This window comes from Neophocaena asiaeorientalis, unplaced genomic scaffold, assembly GCF_003031525.2.
Source record: "Neophocaena asiaeorientalis asiaeorientalis breed wild unplaced genomic scaffold, Neophocaena_asiaeorientalis_V1.1 scaffold202, whole genome shotgun sequence".
Classification (NCBI taxonomy): domain Eukaryota; kingdom Metazoa; phylum Chordata; class Mammalia; order Artiodactyla; family Phocoenidae; genus Neophocaena; species Neophocaena asiaeorientalis.
The window spans coordinates 1,182,058-1,193,750 of record NW_020172627.1 but is presented as its reverse complement, the minus strand read 5'-3'; the positions used below and the strand labels follow the sequence as shown (position 1 = coordinate 1,193,750).

At 49.9% G+C, this 11,693-nt stretch overlaps 1 protein-coding gene across 1 annotated transcript in view; it reads left to right on the top strand.

Annotated features, from left to right (window-relative positions):
• The first annotated feature begins 5,937 nt into the window (after positions 1-5,937).
• The window catches only part of VSTM4 (V-set and transmembrane domain containing 4), a 79,758-nt gene continuing 74,002 nt past the window's right edge, over positions 5,938-11,693 (top strand). The window contains exon 1 of the mRNA XM_024739082.1: positions 5,938-6,436. Within this exon, the coding sequence (XP_024594850.1) occupies positions 5,938-6,436 (499 nt within the window). The remainder of the gene's footprint in view (positions 6,437-11,693) is intronic.

The window sequence follows — 11,693 nt, the reverse complement described above, 5'->3', positions numbered from 1 at the left end:
CCAGATGACCTAGGTGCTAATTCCAGCTCTGCCATGTTCTGTGTGAGCTCGAGTAAGTGGCTTAGCCTCTCTGGGCATCAGCCCTCTTGTCTGTAAAAATGGGGATAAACATACTATGAGGATAAATTGAGAAAATACATCTACAGTAGAGCAGTACTTGGTCTAGAGGTCACACCCAGCAAATGTTAGCGTTCATCTTTGGTCAAGGCCATGTGTTTGTCCTGGTTGAGAGCTATTTTAAGGTGACCGCCTTAATGTGAACACATTACCTACTCTATAGACTGAGTCTCTGCTTGGTGCTCGGTAAATACTGGCTTCTAGTGCCATGGGTTTTTAAGTAATACAATTGTATTTCTTTCAGAGATTTATTTGTCATGAATTCAGACTGTCCTTTTAATAAGAATGAGATTTGCACTGCCAACTGGAACACACAATTCGCATTCAGGGAGCCAGGAGCTCCTGGCTCCCTGAAAGGATGGGGGGCAGTCTGTTCAGGACAGAGAAGAAGTGTGGAGCACAGAGCCACTAGCACATCTCTAGCCAGGTCGGAACAGAGGGGCCCCAGCCTTGCTACCTCTGTGTCCCAGGTGAGGCAGGTGCCTTGTTTTTGTTAGAAGTTCTATACTCCCCTGCACCTGTAAGTTGCTATTTCTCACTTCATGATGGGTATGAGAGGAAGAGAGAGAGGGACGGAGGGAGAGGGGGAGGTTGAGTACTACATGAGTTGGTTGCGTACTGTTGGCCACACTGATGTCCTTTTAGGCTGTTTTGTGAGCTTTAGTCCTTTTTACAACATTATCCAAATGGGATCAAGAGGATTAGACCCCATAAATTTTATCCACAGGAACTTAATGTTCACTTACAGGCAGAACCAGCTACGTAATTTGTGGGATCCAGTGCAAAATGGAAATGCGGGGCCCCCTCATTTAAAAATTCTTAAGCTTTTAAGACAGCAACAGCAGAGATTAAATCAAGTGGGGGCCCTCCAAGCATAGGGCCGTGTGTGACTGCAGATCATACCCACAAGAAGCCCATCCTGCTTACAGGTCACTGTGCGTGTCACTTTCTGTTATCCCCACCTGTTGCGCCCTCAGGGAGTGCAAATTTTATCGATATTTTCAAGGTGCTTTCTTGTTGGAGCCTTATACCCACCACGCAAGGCATCATCTTCCTGTTTTTGAGATGAGGAAACTGAGGCTCTGAGAGCCTCACTCCTAATAGAACCAGGGTTCCAGCCCGGCTTTGCTGGATTCCAACCCCTGGCTCTCTGCCTATAGCCCCGCTACACCACTGGGAAGGCTCTGGGCCTTGAGCATCCTAGCGCCCAGCCCACGGTGGGGCGGGCACACCCACCTACCAAGTCATGGAGCACGTGCTTGTTGAAGGAATATGGTTCTCTGCAGCAGGAATCCCAACCCTCTGTTTTGGGTCAGTCTCTTTCCTGCCCATGTTGTTATATTCCTCCTTTAAGAACTGGTCTTGGGGGCCCTGACTGAGGTGCAACGGCCCCTCCTGAGGTTAGTCTGCAAACACAGGTGGCTGCCTGGGCGATGGTGTGGTGCACTTCACTGGAGGACACTGATCTTTCCATTTCCAGTCTGCACCATGTTCCTCCTGCCTCAGGGCCTTTGCACAGGTAGAATCGTCTTCCAGGAAGATCATTCTTCACTGCTGCCCTGAACTTATGTCATGAATTCTACCTCAGCCTTCAGCTCAGGGTCACCTCTCCAGGGTCTCTTTCCTCCCTGACACGCAGAGATCAGAATCTCACCCTGATTTTTTTTTTTTTTTAATAAATTTATTTATTTATTTTTTTGCTTCTTTGGGTCTTTGTTGCTGCACACTGGCTTTCTCTAGTTGCGGCCAGCAGGGGCTACTCTTCGTTGTGGTGTGCGGGCTTCTCACTGCGGTGGCTTCGCTTGTTGCGGAGCGTGGGCTCTAGGCACATGGGCTTCAGTAGTTGTGGCATGCGGGCTCAGTAGTTGTGGCTCGCGGGCTCTAGAGCACAGGCTCAGTAGTTGTGGCACACAGGCTAGTTGCTCCACGGCATGTGGGATCTTCCCCGACCAGGGCTCTAACCTGTGTTCCCTGCATTGACAGGCGGATTCTTAACCACTGCGCCACCAGGGAAGTCTCTCACCCTGATTTTCATAAGCCCCACACCTTTTATCTGTAGCATGTGTTGCTGTTTGTAGTCACATTCTCCTGTGTCTTTTTCCTGATGACCAGTGCCTAGCCCACTGGACTCTCACCTATGCGAGGTTAGGGATGTGTCTTCTTCTCACAGTGTCTGGCACATGGCAGTTCTCAGCAACTATTTGTTGAGTGATTAAGTGAACAAAGCATAAGCTGGGGTGTAAGCTGGAAGAAGCGGAGCACTGACTGTGGAGGTGGCCAGGGGATGGGGGCGGGGGATCTACCTCCCACCTCCTTTCCCTGCAATGCAGGGTCAGAAAGCAAGAAATTAAATTCTCCAGCCTAGAATGACTTCGATGCTTCTCCCTCCTTGGCCAGGAGAGAGAAGACTCTGCCCTGCCCCTGGCTGCTCCCTTACCTTACCTGGTGTCAGAGGGTCTAGTGACACCCCACCTCCCCTGTCTTGTAGTTTGCTTGCCTTGCCCCTCTGCCCTGCAAGGTGTGGAGACCCAGAAGGGAAAGGCCTGAACCCCCCCGGCCCCGGCCCCACACTCTAGTCAGCCTGCCTCCACTGCCTGCCTCTTGGCCCCTCTGCAGCCTGATGACTGCCATGGGGCAGAAGCTGTGTGATGCTCTCTCCTAGTATTTAAACATCCAGCTCAGCTAACATTGGCCAAGCACTGGGTCCTCTATCTTCATTTTCTCCCCTGCGTCAAGCAATGCCACTTCTCACAGCTGCGTGCCTGAGAGCTGAGTTGTGTTCCCTGGGCTTAGGGTAGTCATTTCCAGTGTCAAGGGGAGGGCATTAGCTGGGGCACCAGCTTTCTGAGAAAGGTCGTTGCAGGCACAGGGATCCACACAACCTGAGAGCCTGTGTCTTCTAGCAAAGCTTAACGCTGCCAAGGAGCCTGTGAGCGTCATCGTTTCAGTCCCACCCCCATACGCTCTCATTGAAAGTGGGTGTAAATATTCGGGCTGGTGGTAGGACTAGGCCTGAAATGAACCTTCCTGAGAGCAAGGCTGCTATCACAAAGTGCCACAGACAGGGGGCTTCAACAACAGAATTTTGTTTCTCCCAGTTCTGGAGGCCAGAAGTCTGAGGTCAAGGTGTCTGCAGGGTTGGTGTCTTCTCAGGTCTCTTTCCTTGGCCTATAGATGGCTGTCTTCTCCCTGTGTCTTCACATGGTCTTTCCTCTGTCTGTGTCTGCGTCTTAATCTCCCCTCATTATAAGGACACCAGTCATGTTGGATTGGGGTACACCCTATGGGCCTCATTTTAACTTAGTCATCTCTCTAAAGGCTTTCTCTCCAATACAGCCCCATTCAGAGGTCCTGGGGATTCGGGCTTCGGTATAGGAATTTGCAGGGGATGCTGTTCAGCCCGTAACAAGGGTCTAGCACTTCAGTGGGAGAAGTGTGCCTGGGCCATTTGTAAGAGAGTATGGGGCCAACTGAAGGCAGAGAGGCACACCAGTAGAGCAAGACCGAGGGCTCCTCTGGGGAAGATAGTTCAGTCCGTCCCCTTTCCTGGGAGCTGCTGACGCGGCCTGAGCTGCAGAAGAGGAAGAGTTACTGGTTCGCCTGTAGGATGGAATCTGGCCTCTCATGGGGACTGGAGCACTTGGCACTTTCTCCTGGTCTCAGTCACTATAAATAATCCCTCCTTCATGCAGCATTGATAGGAGGAGACTAGGGTGTGGGGTCCTGGCTGTGCTCTCATCCCATCCATATTGTTTCAATTTCCTGCCTTCTCCTTGTCTCCAGTGGGGAGCCCTCGGGGGCGGGCAGAGCGGGACTTCAGTTCTGGAAGCCAGCTGCTCCATCTCTGCTGCTGTCGACCTGCCGAACCCCCGGGCAGCTAGTGGAGTGGGGTCAGCCTGGTGTTTCCGGCTGTGTGGCCACTCACCAGGGAACTCCTGCTGTGGGACCCGTGTGAACTTCAGCCTGAATCCTGGCATTCGGGGAAAATGCTTTTGGACTAATTTAACATGATGTGTGGGCAGTGGGGGCTGGGTGGGTGAGGTACAGGAAGACGGTAAGGGCAGTTCCTCCTCTTTTTGTCCTGCGTGAGTGACCTGTGTGGACAGTGAGATTGTTACTCGGGAGCGTGTGCCTTCCTTGGTTACTTGTTGATCTGCATTTCCCGAGTATCTCCCTGGGCGGCTTTGTCCTTTGTCACTGTAGACCTAGAAGACCTCGTTCTTGTCCACGAAGAGCTGAGTCCAGCCAAGCATCAACCTTTTTCTTCTGAATTCACTTCCATCATTTTTTTTTTTTTATGGTGACAAAAGACTATCACAGTGCAGTGAGTTGAACGATGACCCCCAAAGATGTCTGCGTCCTCATCCCTGGAACTATGAATGTCACCTTATATGGCAAAAGGTGCTTCATGGGTGTGATTAAGTTAAGGATCTTGGAGTATCCTGGAGTGTCCTGGTGGCCTGGCTTTTAAGAGATGAGAAAGAAAATGAAATGAAATTGACCCTCAAGTCATATCTCTCAAGGTGTTTAGTTTATTAAATCAATAGTGGAAACCATACATAAGGATGAACTTATTGCCTGGGTTTTTACAATGAAGGATACTTTGTAGGTCATACCCCCCCCAGTTACCACCACCCCAACACACACAGGGCCTCACCTTGTTGACTCACAGCCTATTCGCAGTAGAAGGTCCAAACCTTTGCTCTCTTTTTCATCCTTCCTCCTTGCTTACCTGCAGCACTGACCAGAGTTCCAAGCTTTGGGTGACTCTGCCGTCAGGGCCCAAGTCCCTTCATGTGACCAGAAGGCGGTGTTTGGGGGCCATTTGTGATTTGGGATGACCTTGGGGGCACCTGCTCGAGCACTGGAGTGGGCAGGGAATGGTGCTTCCTGGAGTCATGTGCTGGGCAGCGCAGGGGTGACGATGTGGGACCTGGTGAGAAGACAGCCCAGCTTGGACAGAAGGAAGCTCTGGACCTCCTGTCCCTTTCTGGGCTCTGCCTGCCAGGCGGAGGTTCCCCCGACCGTGAGCTCCGGAGCTGCACCGCCGCACTGCACAATCCTTGCAGACGCCATGCAGCGCATCTCCTGGGAGGAGGTCTCTGTGAGGGCGGCTAGGCTGGATGATCTTGGGTGGCCAGGGAGTGGCACTCTCAAAAGTCAGCTTGGGGCAGAATGGCGGCTAGGAGGGGCAGCCCTAACTAAGAAGCCAAAGGACCGGAAGTAGCGGCCTGGGCCTGGAATCCTGGAGCATCTTTTGGGTTGCTGGGAGAGTCTGGCACCCCTCCCTGCTCCTGGGCTCATTCATTCTTTATTCTTGCACTTCAACTCCTTGACCATGGATCCTGGTCCTAAGAGACTTGGAGCAAGAAGCTGAGACACCCCTGTCATTCCAGCTCCCTGGTACAGGTTTAACACCCGCCTGACTGGTACTGATAATCTGCCTTGGTTACAGTTGAAATGCCTGAGATAGGGAAAGGGGCTACAGCATTTTCCACTCAGGGAGGTGATGAAACTGATGGAAGCAGGCCTTGGGAGGCAGGTGGGGAGGGGCGATTGGATGTGAGCTGGAAATTTTTAAGAGCTTCCCCAAATCCAAATCTTTATATGATATGTCCTGACTTTTAAATGTCAGCAAGTAATTAAAATTTAAAAAAAAATACATCTGGGCCAGGTGGTCCATGGCATCCCGCTTGGCTGGGATCATCTCATAGATGAGGACATGGATGCCCACAGAGGCACACTCCACACCCCAAGGAGGGCTCTTTTGAGAAAGCAGAGTGAGCACAGAGGGGATGGGGGTGGCCCACCTCTCTGGCCATGCAGACCAACCTGGCTCCTGGAGAGAAGACGCCATGTGTGTTCACCTGGGGAAAGGCGGTGGCCTTCCTCATTTTCTTCTTTCCTTTTTTCTCTGCAGAGGTCTGTGGGGCCCTCAATGTCACCGTGTCCCCGGGGCCCGTGGTTGACTACCTGGAGGGGGAAAATGCTACTCTTCTCTGTCATGTCTCCCAGAAGAGGCGGAAGGACAGCTTGCTGGCCGTACGCTGGTTCTTCGCGCGCCCGGACTCCCAGGAGGCCCTGATGGTTAAGATGACCAAGCTCCGGGTGGTGCAGTACTATGGGAATTTCAGCCGCAGCGCCTACCGTCAGAGGCTGCGCCTCCTTGAGGAGCGGCGCGGGGTGCTCTACACCCTCTCTGTCTTGACCCTCCGGCCAGCCGATCAAGGGCATTACGTCTGCAAAGTCCAGGAAATCAGCAAGCACAGGAATAAGTGGACAGCTTGGTCCAATGGCTCCTCGGCGACAGAAATGAGAGGTAAGGGTGCATCCACTCTCTGGGGAGAGTGGGAGGGTGACAGGTCAGTGGGCCTCCCTCCAGCTGGCCAGGCAGTGGCCTCCAGGACGGCTCTGCTGAGCTAGAACACATCTTCTTGGCCTCTAAGGGCCAAGCCATATGAGGCAGGCCTGGGAATGAGGATAGATCTTTACATGGATGCTGTGGCTGACTTGTATTATAGGCGTGGAAGGCTGAACAGAAAGGGACAAGTGTCTGGCCCCATGCCACCCAAGCCACCCCTGGCCAAAACCTGTTTTGCAGCTGAAAGATTGGTCTGGCTGTGTTCTTTGCCTCCAGCTCAGGTCTGCACAGCCTTGATCGCTTTGCCTGGCAGGGTGCCGGGCACCTATGGGAGGAGGCCCTCATTGGGAGGTCGGGATGCCTGATGTGAGTTGCCAGGCCTCAGAGCAGGGCAGCCTCAGTGGTTCTGACCCATCGCCCAGAGGAACTGATCCAAGCCTCCGGCAACAGCTCACTGAGAAATTCATCCGAAAGTGGGCAAGGGACCAGAGGTGGCCCTCCCTTCCTGGAGACAGATAGGAGGCGTGGGCCGCGTTCCGGAACAACTTAGCTACCCAGTGCCGTGTTTGAGGGCTATCATTTTTTGCCACTGAAGTTCCATTCAAGAAGACACCTCTCACAATTTTAATAAGACTGGCTACTGTGTACTAAAATTACATCTTTGAGTGCTTGGAACCTGAATTTGGTCTGGTAGAAGATCAAGAGAATCAAGTAAAGTAAATTTGAGTAAAGCTGATGATCCCAAGTGTGAAAAAGAATCTAATTTTGTTGTATACATGTCGTATAATATTAAAGGCATTAGTGATGTTGTCGAAGGGATAAAACTCAGTTGTGAATAGGCATTTTTAATATCCTATATGTTAAAGTAAATAATTTACATGGATAGTCCAACTTCATTTGTCTTTGGAGTTTGCTTATTTTAATGTTCTTAAGCACGGAATGATATATCATCTGAAATGTGCACTGTTTCTCCTTAAGCAAATTAATTCAGGAAAACAAATGACTATTAATATAAATATGTATTTTGGCACAGAAAATAGAAGAGTACATCGGATGACCACAGGCTAAGGAGGGAATCCACTCTGGATACTACTTGGCTCTGAAACATAAGATCTTATATATGCCCTTTTAATTTTTATGTCTGGGTGTATTCCGGAGCCGTGTAGTAAATCTCTCGGCAGTGACGACCGCTCTGCCAGTTAGAATAGGTAAAAGGATTTCCTACATTCAAGTGAGTGCCGTCATCAAGTCCGTTATTTCATGTGCGTCTACTTTTAGTGAATGAAGCTGGGTTCCTTCTAGAACATTTATTTGGGTACGTGCTGCAAAAACCTGAGGTGGTTCTTAAGACTTCAGTGGAACTAATCTCTTTTCCCCACTTCTCGGTACTTTGATTTGCTCTTATGAGTGGAAGAGGAAGGGGTGGAGTTACAAGGCGTGTCCAGGGAATTGTGTGTAAACTGCAGCCTGTCGCATCCCTGCTGGTCCCCGAGATGCTGGCTCCTGACGAAGTCCAGCTCGTTAGCCACGTGCTTGCAGAGTGCTTTACCAGTGTCATGCAAAATCAGAAACTGGAACAGAAATTTAAGAACAGACCAAATAACAATTTGCCCCCATAATTGCAGTGTTACTTGCTTTATTTTACTCTGTGTGGTTTTGAGTTTCCCCCAAATCAGAGTAAGTCCTTGAACATGTGTGTGTGTGGTGGAAAAAAAAAAAAAAAGTAGCAATTATTGGGGAAAAAAACTATGTTAATAAATAAATTTGTCATGACTTTTTTCCTGAAGACACCTCTGAAAGTATGGGGCTAAAAAAATATTGGCTATATTAATTTGGGACAAAGCATAAGTTGCCATTTTATGTTTTAACTGTGCAAATTATTAAAATATGATGGAGAATTGGGGATTTTGAAGAATGGGGAAGTAGTAAATTGGGGTTTGTCTGGAAACCACATATGTATGAGATCGTAGGTGGGGAGAGCTCCTGACTTCAGTGTTGTTGGTACCAAACGATATGATAATTAATGAAGAATGAAAATGTGTGATCCTCTGGGTGACAGTGGAGTCACGCTTGGCTTATTTTAGAGAACCTGTCATACCACGTGAACTTAGTGTCATTTTTATCACACAGAGGTAGAAGGAAAGGCAAGGAATGTTACACAGTTTCTTCAGTTGCTTATGCCATGTGACCATTTCACTGAGCCAGAAGCCCTGCCCGCAGAGGACGTGGATCCAAAAGCCCTAAGTGACACATGGTGTTGGAACCCTCTGGAGCGGTTTCCAGGAGGGTTGATGTTAGGTTTGATTTCATTTAATTGTTTTATCAATGACATTGAAAAGGGGGCACACATCACCTTAATGAACTTTACAGAAAGTACAAAATTGGGAAGTTCTTAACATCAGCAAGGAGTAAAACATAATGAAAAGGGAATCCAGGGAGGTAAGAAATACGAGCAGGAAATACCAGAATGAGATTCAATTTGGAAAATGGCAGAGTGATACATTTGGGGAAAACGAATCACAGGCAGTGTAGGAGAGTCAACGGGAGGCTCTCTGTGAAGGGACTTTGGTGATGTCGGTGGTGAATTAGATGCGCATCTGCAGGGTGATATGGCAGCAGGAACAGCCTGTGTTATTTCCATCCGCATACAGTAAGTTGGCCTGGTGTCCCTGAGAAGGAAGTTGGCTGTGTCATGTGTACTGTGCTGGGGAGACACTAATGTGGACTACACCATCTGTTTGGGGAACCTCACTTTCAGAAAGATAGATTCAGTCTAGAGAAGAGTAGCAAACATGATGAGGAAATGAGTGGCAGCCTTCAGAGAGATGATCAGTTCAGCTGAGGAAGCTTTGCTGGGCTCAGCGAAGACATCACATTGGAAAATAACATGGACGACAGTGTCCTGCAGTGCTCGGTAGATTCATTTATCCCTCACTCAGTGGGCATTTATTTTATGGTACATCTGCTCTGCTGGAAACTTGGGGACACAGGGGCGGATCTGTTTAGAGGGTGGCAGATACAGAAGCAGATACGATGTCATGGAGTCGGGTGCAGTGATGAAGGTGTGCATGGAGCATTGTGTGATGAGGCGGGGGGCAGTGCTTGAGCGGACACTGGCTGTTACGTGGGGCAGGGAGCCAGAGGGGATGGTAAATCAGTGGATGGAGGGCCCTACAGCCGTGGGTCAGGACCGCTGGAGCCTGAACTGGAATGTCAGGCCAGCAGTGGGTAACGAGGGGAGGCAGGCAGGGCTGATAGTGGAGGGGCCTGTACTGAATATTAAGGAATTTACACTTGATTTTGTAGGCCAGTGTTCTCAACCTTGCCTGATGATAAGAATCTCCAGGGCCATTGTTAACATGCAGATTCCCAGGCATCTGCCCTGGAGATTCTAGTCTATTAGGTCTGGGTTGGAATTTTAATATTTAACATCCAGTCTAGATGATTTATCATCAGGCATTTTGGGGAATCTCTGCTTTAGTCCTTGGAAACCCTGAGAAGCGTTTAAAGTCTTGACAGACCCCTCTGTTGACTGCTTGAGACATGGATCTGGGGGAATCAGACTACAGGGTGAAGAGGCAGAGTCTTTTGTATTTTCCCAGGCTTGAAATGTTGCAAAGTTTGGCAGTAGGAATGGAGAGACATTGGAGGTCAAGTAAGAAGTTTTGAATAACTGGGTGCAAGTAAGGGAGAAAGCTTTGGGATGATACCCAGGAGTCTAACTCACTGTGTGCAGGCCGACAAAGGGAACATAAGAGATGAAGCTGGCCACAGAGGAAATGAGAGTGAGGTTGGCTGGAGGCCCTCCTGCACTGATGTCCAGTAAGCACGCAGAAATGTAGAGCTGAAGTGCCCATCTGATCTGGGCAGTGAGAACTGATTCTGAGTCAGGCAGGTGAAACCATGGGGGTGGGTAAGATCCCCAAGGGGATCCCCAAGGGGCAGGGGCCAAGGGTGAAGCCCTGGGAAACACCAGTATTCGGGGCAGCAGACTTGGTGTTTGGAACGGGCTCCTCTGGGCCAGCCCTCTGGTGGTCTGGAAAAGACAAGGTGTTTCCAGTTAGGAGAGCAGCACTGCAGGGCGAAGATGTAGCAGCTTCTTGCCAGGAGTGCAAAAAGTCAATCTTTGGGAAATCTAGAGGTGCACAGTGTTCCAGGCAGGAATGAGGTGCATTGACCTTGGCAGCCTGGCAGCCTGGTGAGCCCTGTGTCCTCCTTTCTGGTGACAACCATCTCTAGGTAACAGCTTCTGCCTCATTTATCATGAGCAGGTGAGATGCAGGGTTGGGTCTCGCTGTAGGTGAGATAGGAGGAAGTGAACTGCGTGGGCCTGCCCTGCCCGAACCCAAGACTTTGGGGAGGTCAGGTCCTGAGTGCCCTGTCCCTAGCGCTGAGCAGGCTGAGCAAGGCTGGAGTTGGTGGAACAGGGAAGTCAGGATGGAAATAAAGGGCACGAGCAGGGGTTCGGGGTAATTTCCAACAGGGAGACAAAGCTGCTCAGCGGGGTCTCTCTCTAAGGGGTGCCTTATTTATGCTTGGGTTGTTCAAGGTTTTCTGAGCTGGAGGCTTCATAGATAGACTAGTGCAGAGTTTTCCAAATGTTCTTGGTTCCTTTAGGCCAAAAGAAATAACTAACAGCTTTGCTTTTTAAGTAGTTGGGTCCAACAACGTAAAAAAGGATTTCTGTCCTGACACGTCCTGAGAGCATAACACGTCCCTAGACGTGAAGACAAGCTGTTCTCTTTGGGGTAAATTCCAGTATCACTTTCGAATCGAGTTGAAGCTTGCTATTTTAGGGGGCCAACATCTGTCCTATAGGTGCAAAAGCACTTTCATTATTTCAGAAGCAGTCCGATAGCTACTTGTGGTCAATTTTTTGGCAAACTGTGATACTTTCTGAAGTTTGCTTTACTCTGTCCCCGTAGACACAGAGGTAGTGTCTGACCCTGCGTTTGTTCTCCGCAGTCAGCGCTGACTGGTACTTGCTATGCCTCAGGCGTGCAGTTTAAATGAAGCCCGCCGTCTTCCCTGAGCTGGTACGGGCAGGTCTTGTTGCCTCTCCAAACGCCGTTCACCCTGTCTGCCCCACGTCCCCGTGTCCAGGCACTTGCCCATTGTGTTTTGTGCCCGCTTTCTTCAGTAATCCCTTGACCTCCCTTTGCTGTCTCTGCTCCCCAAGCTTTGGGGGTCTCCCTACCTTTGTGCCTTCTCCGTC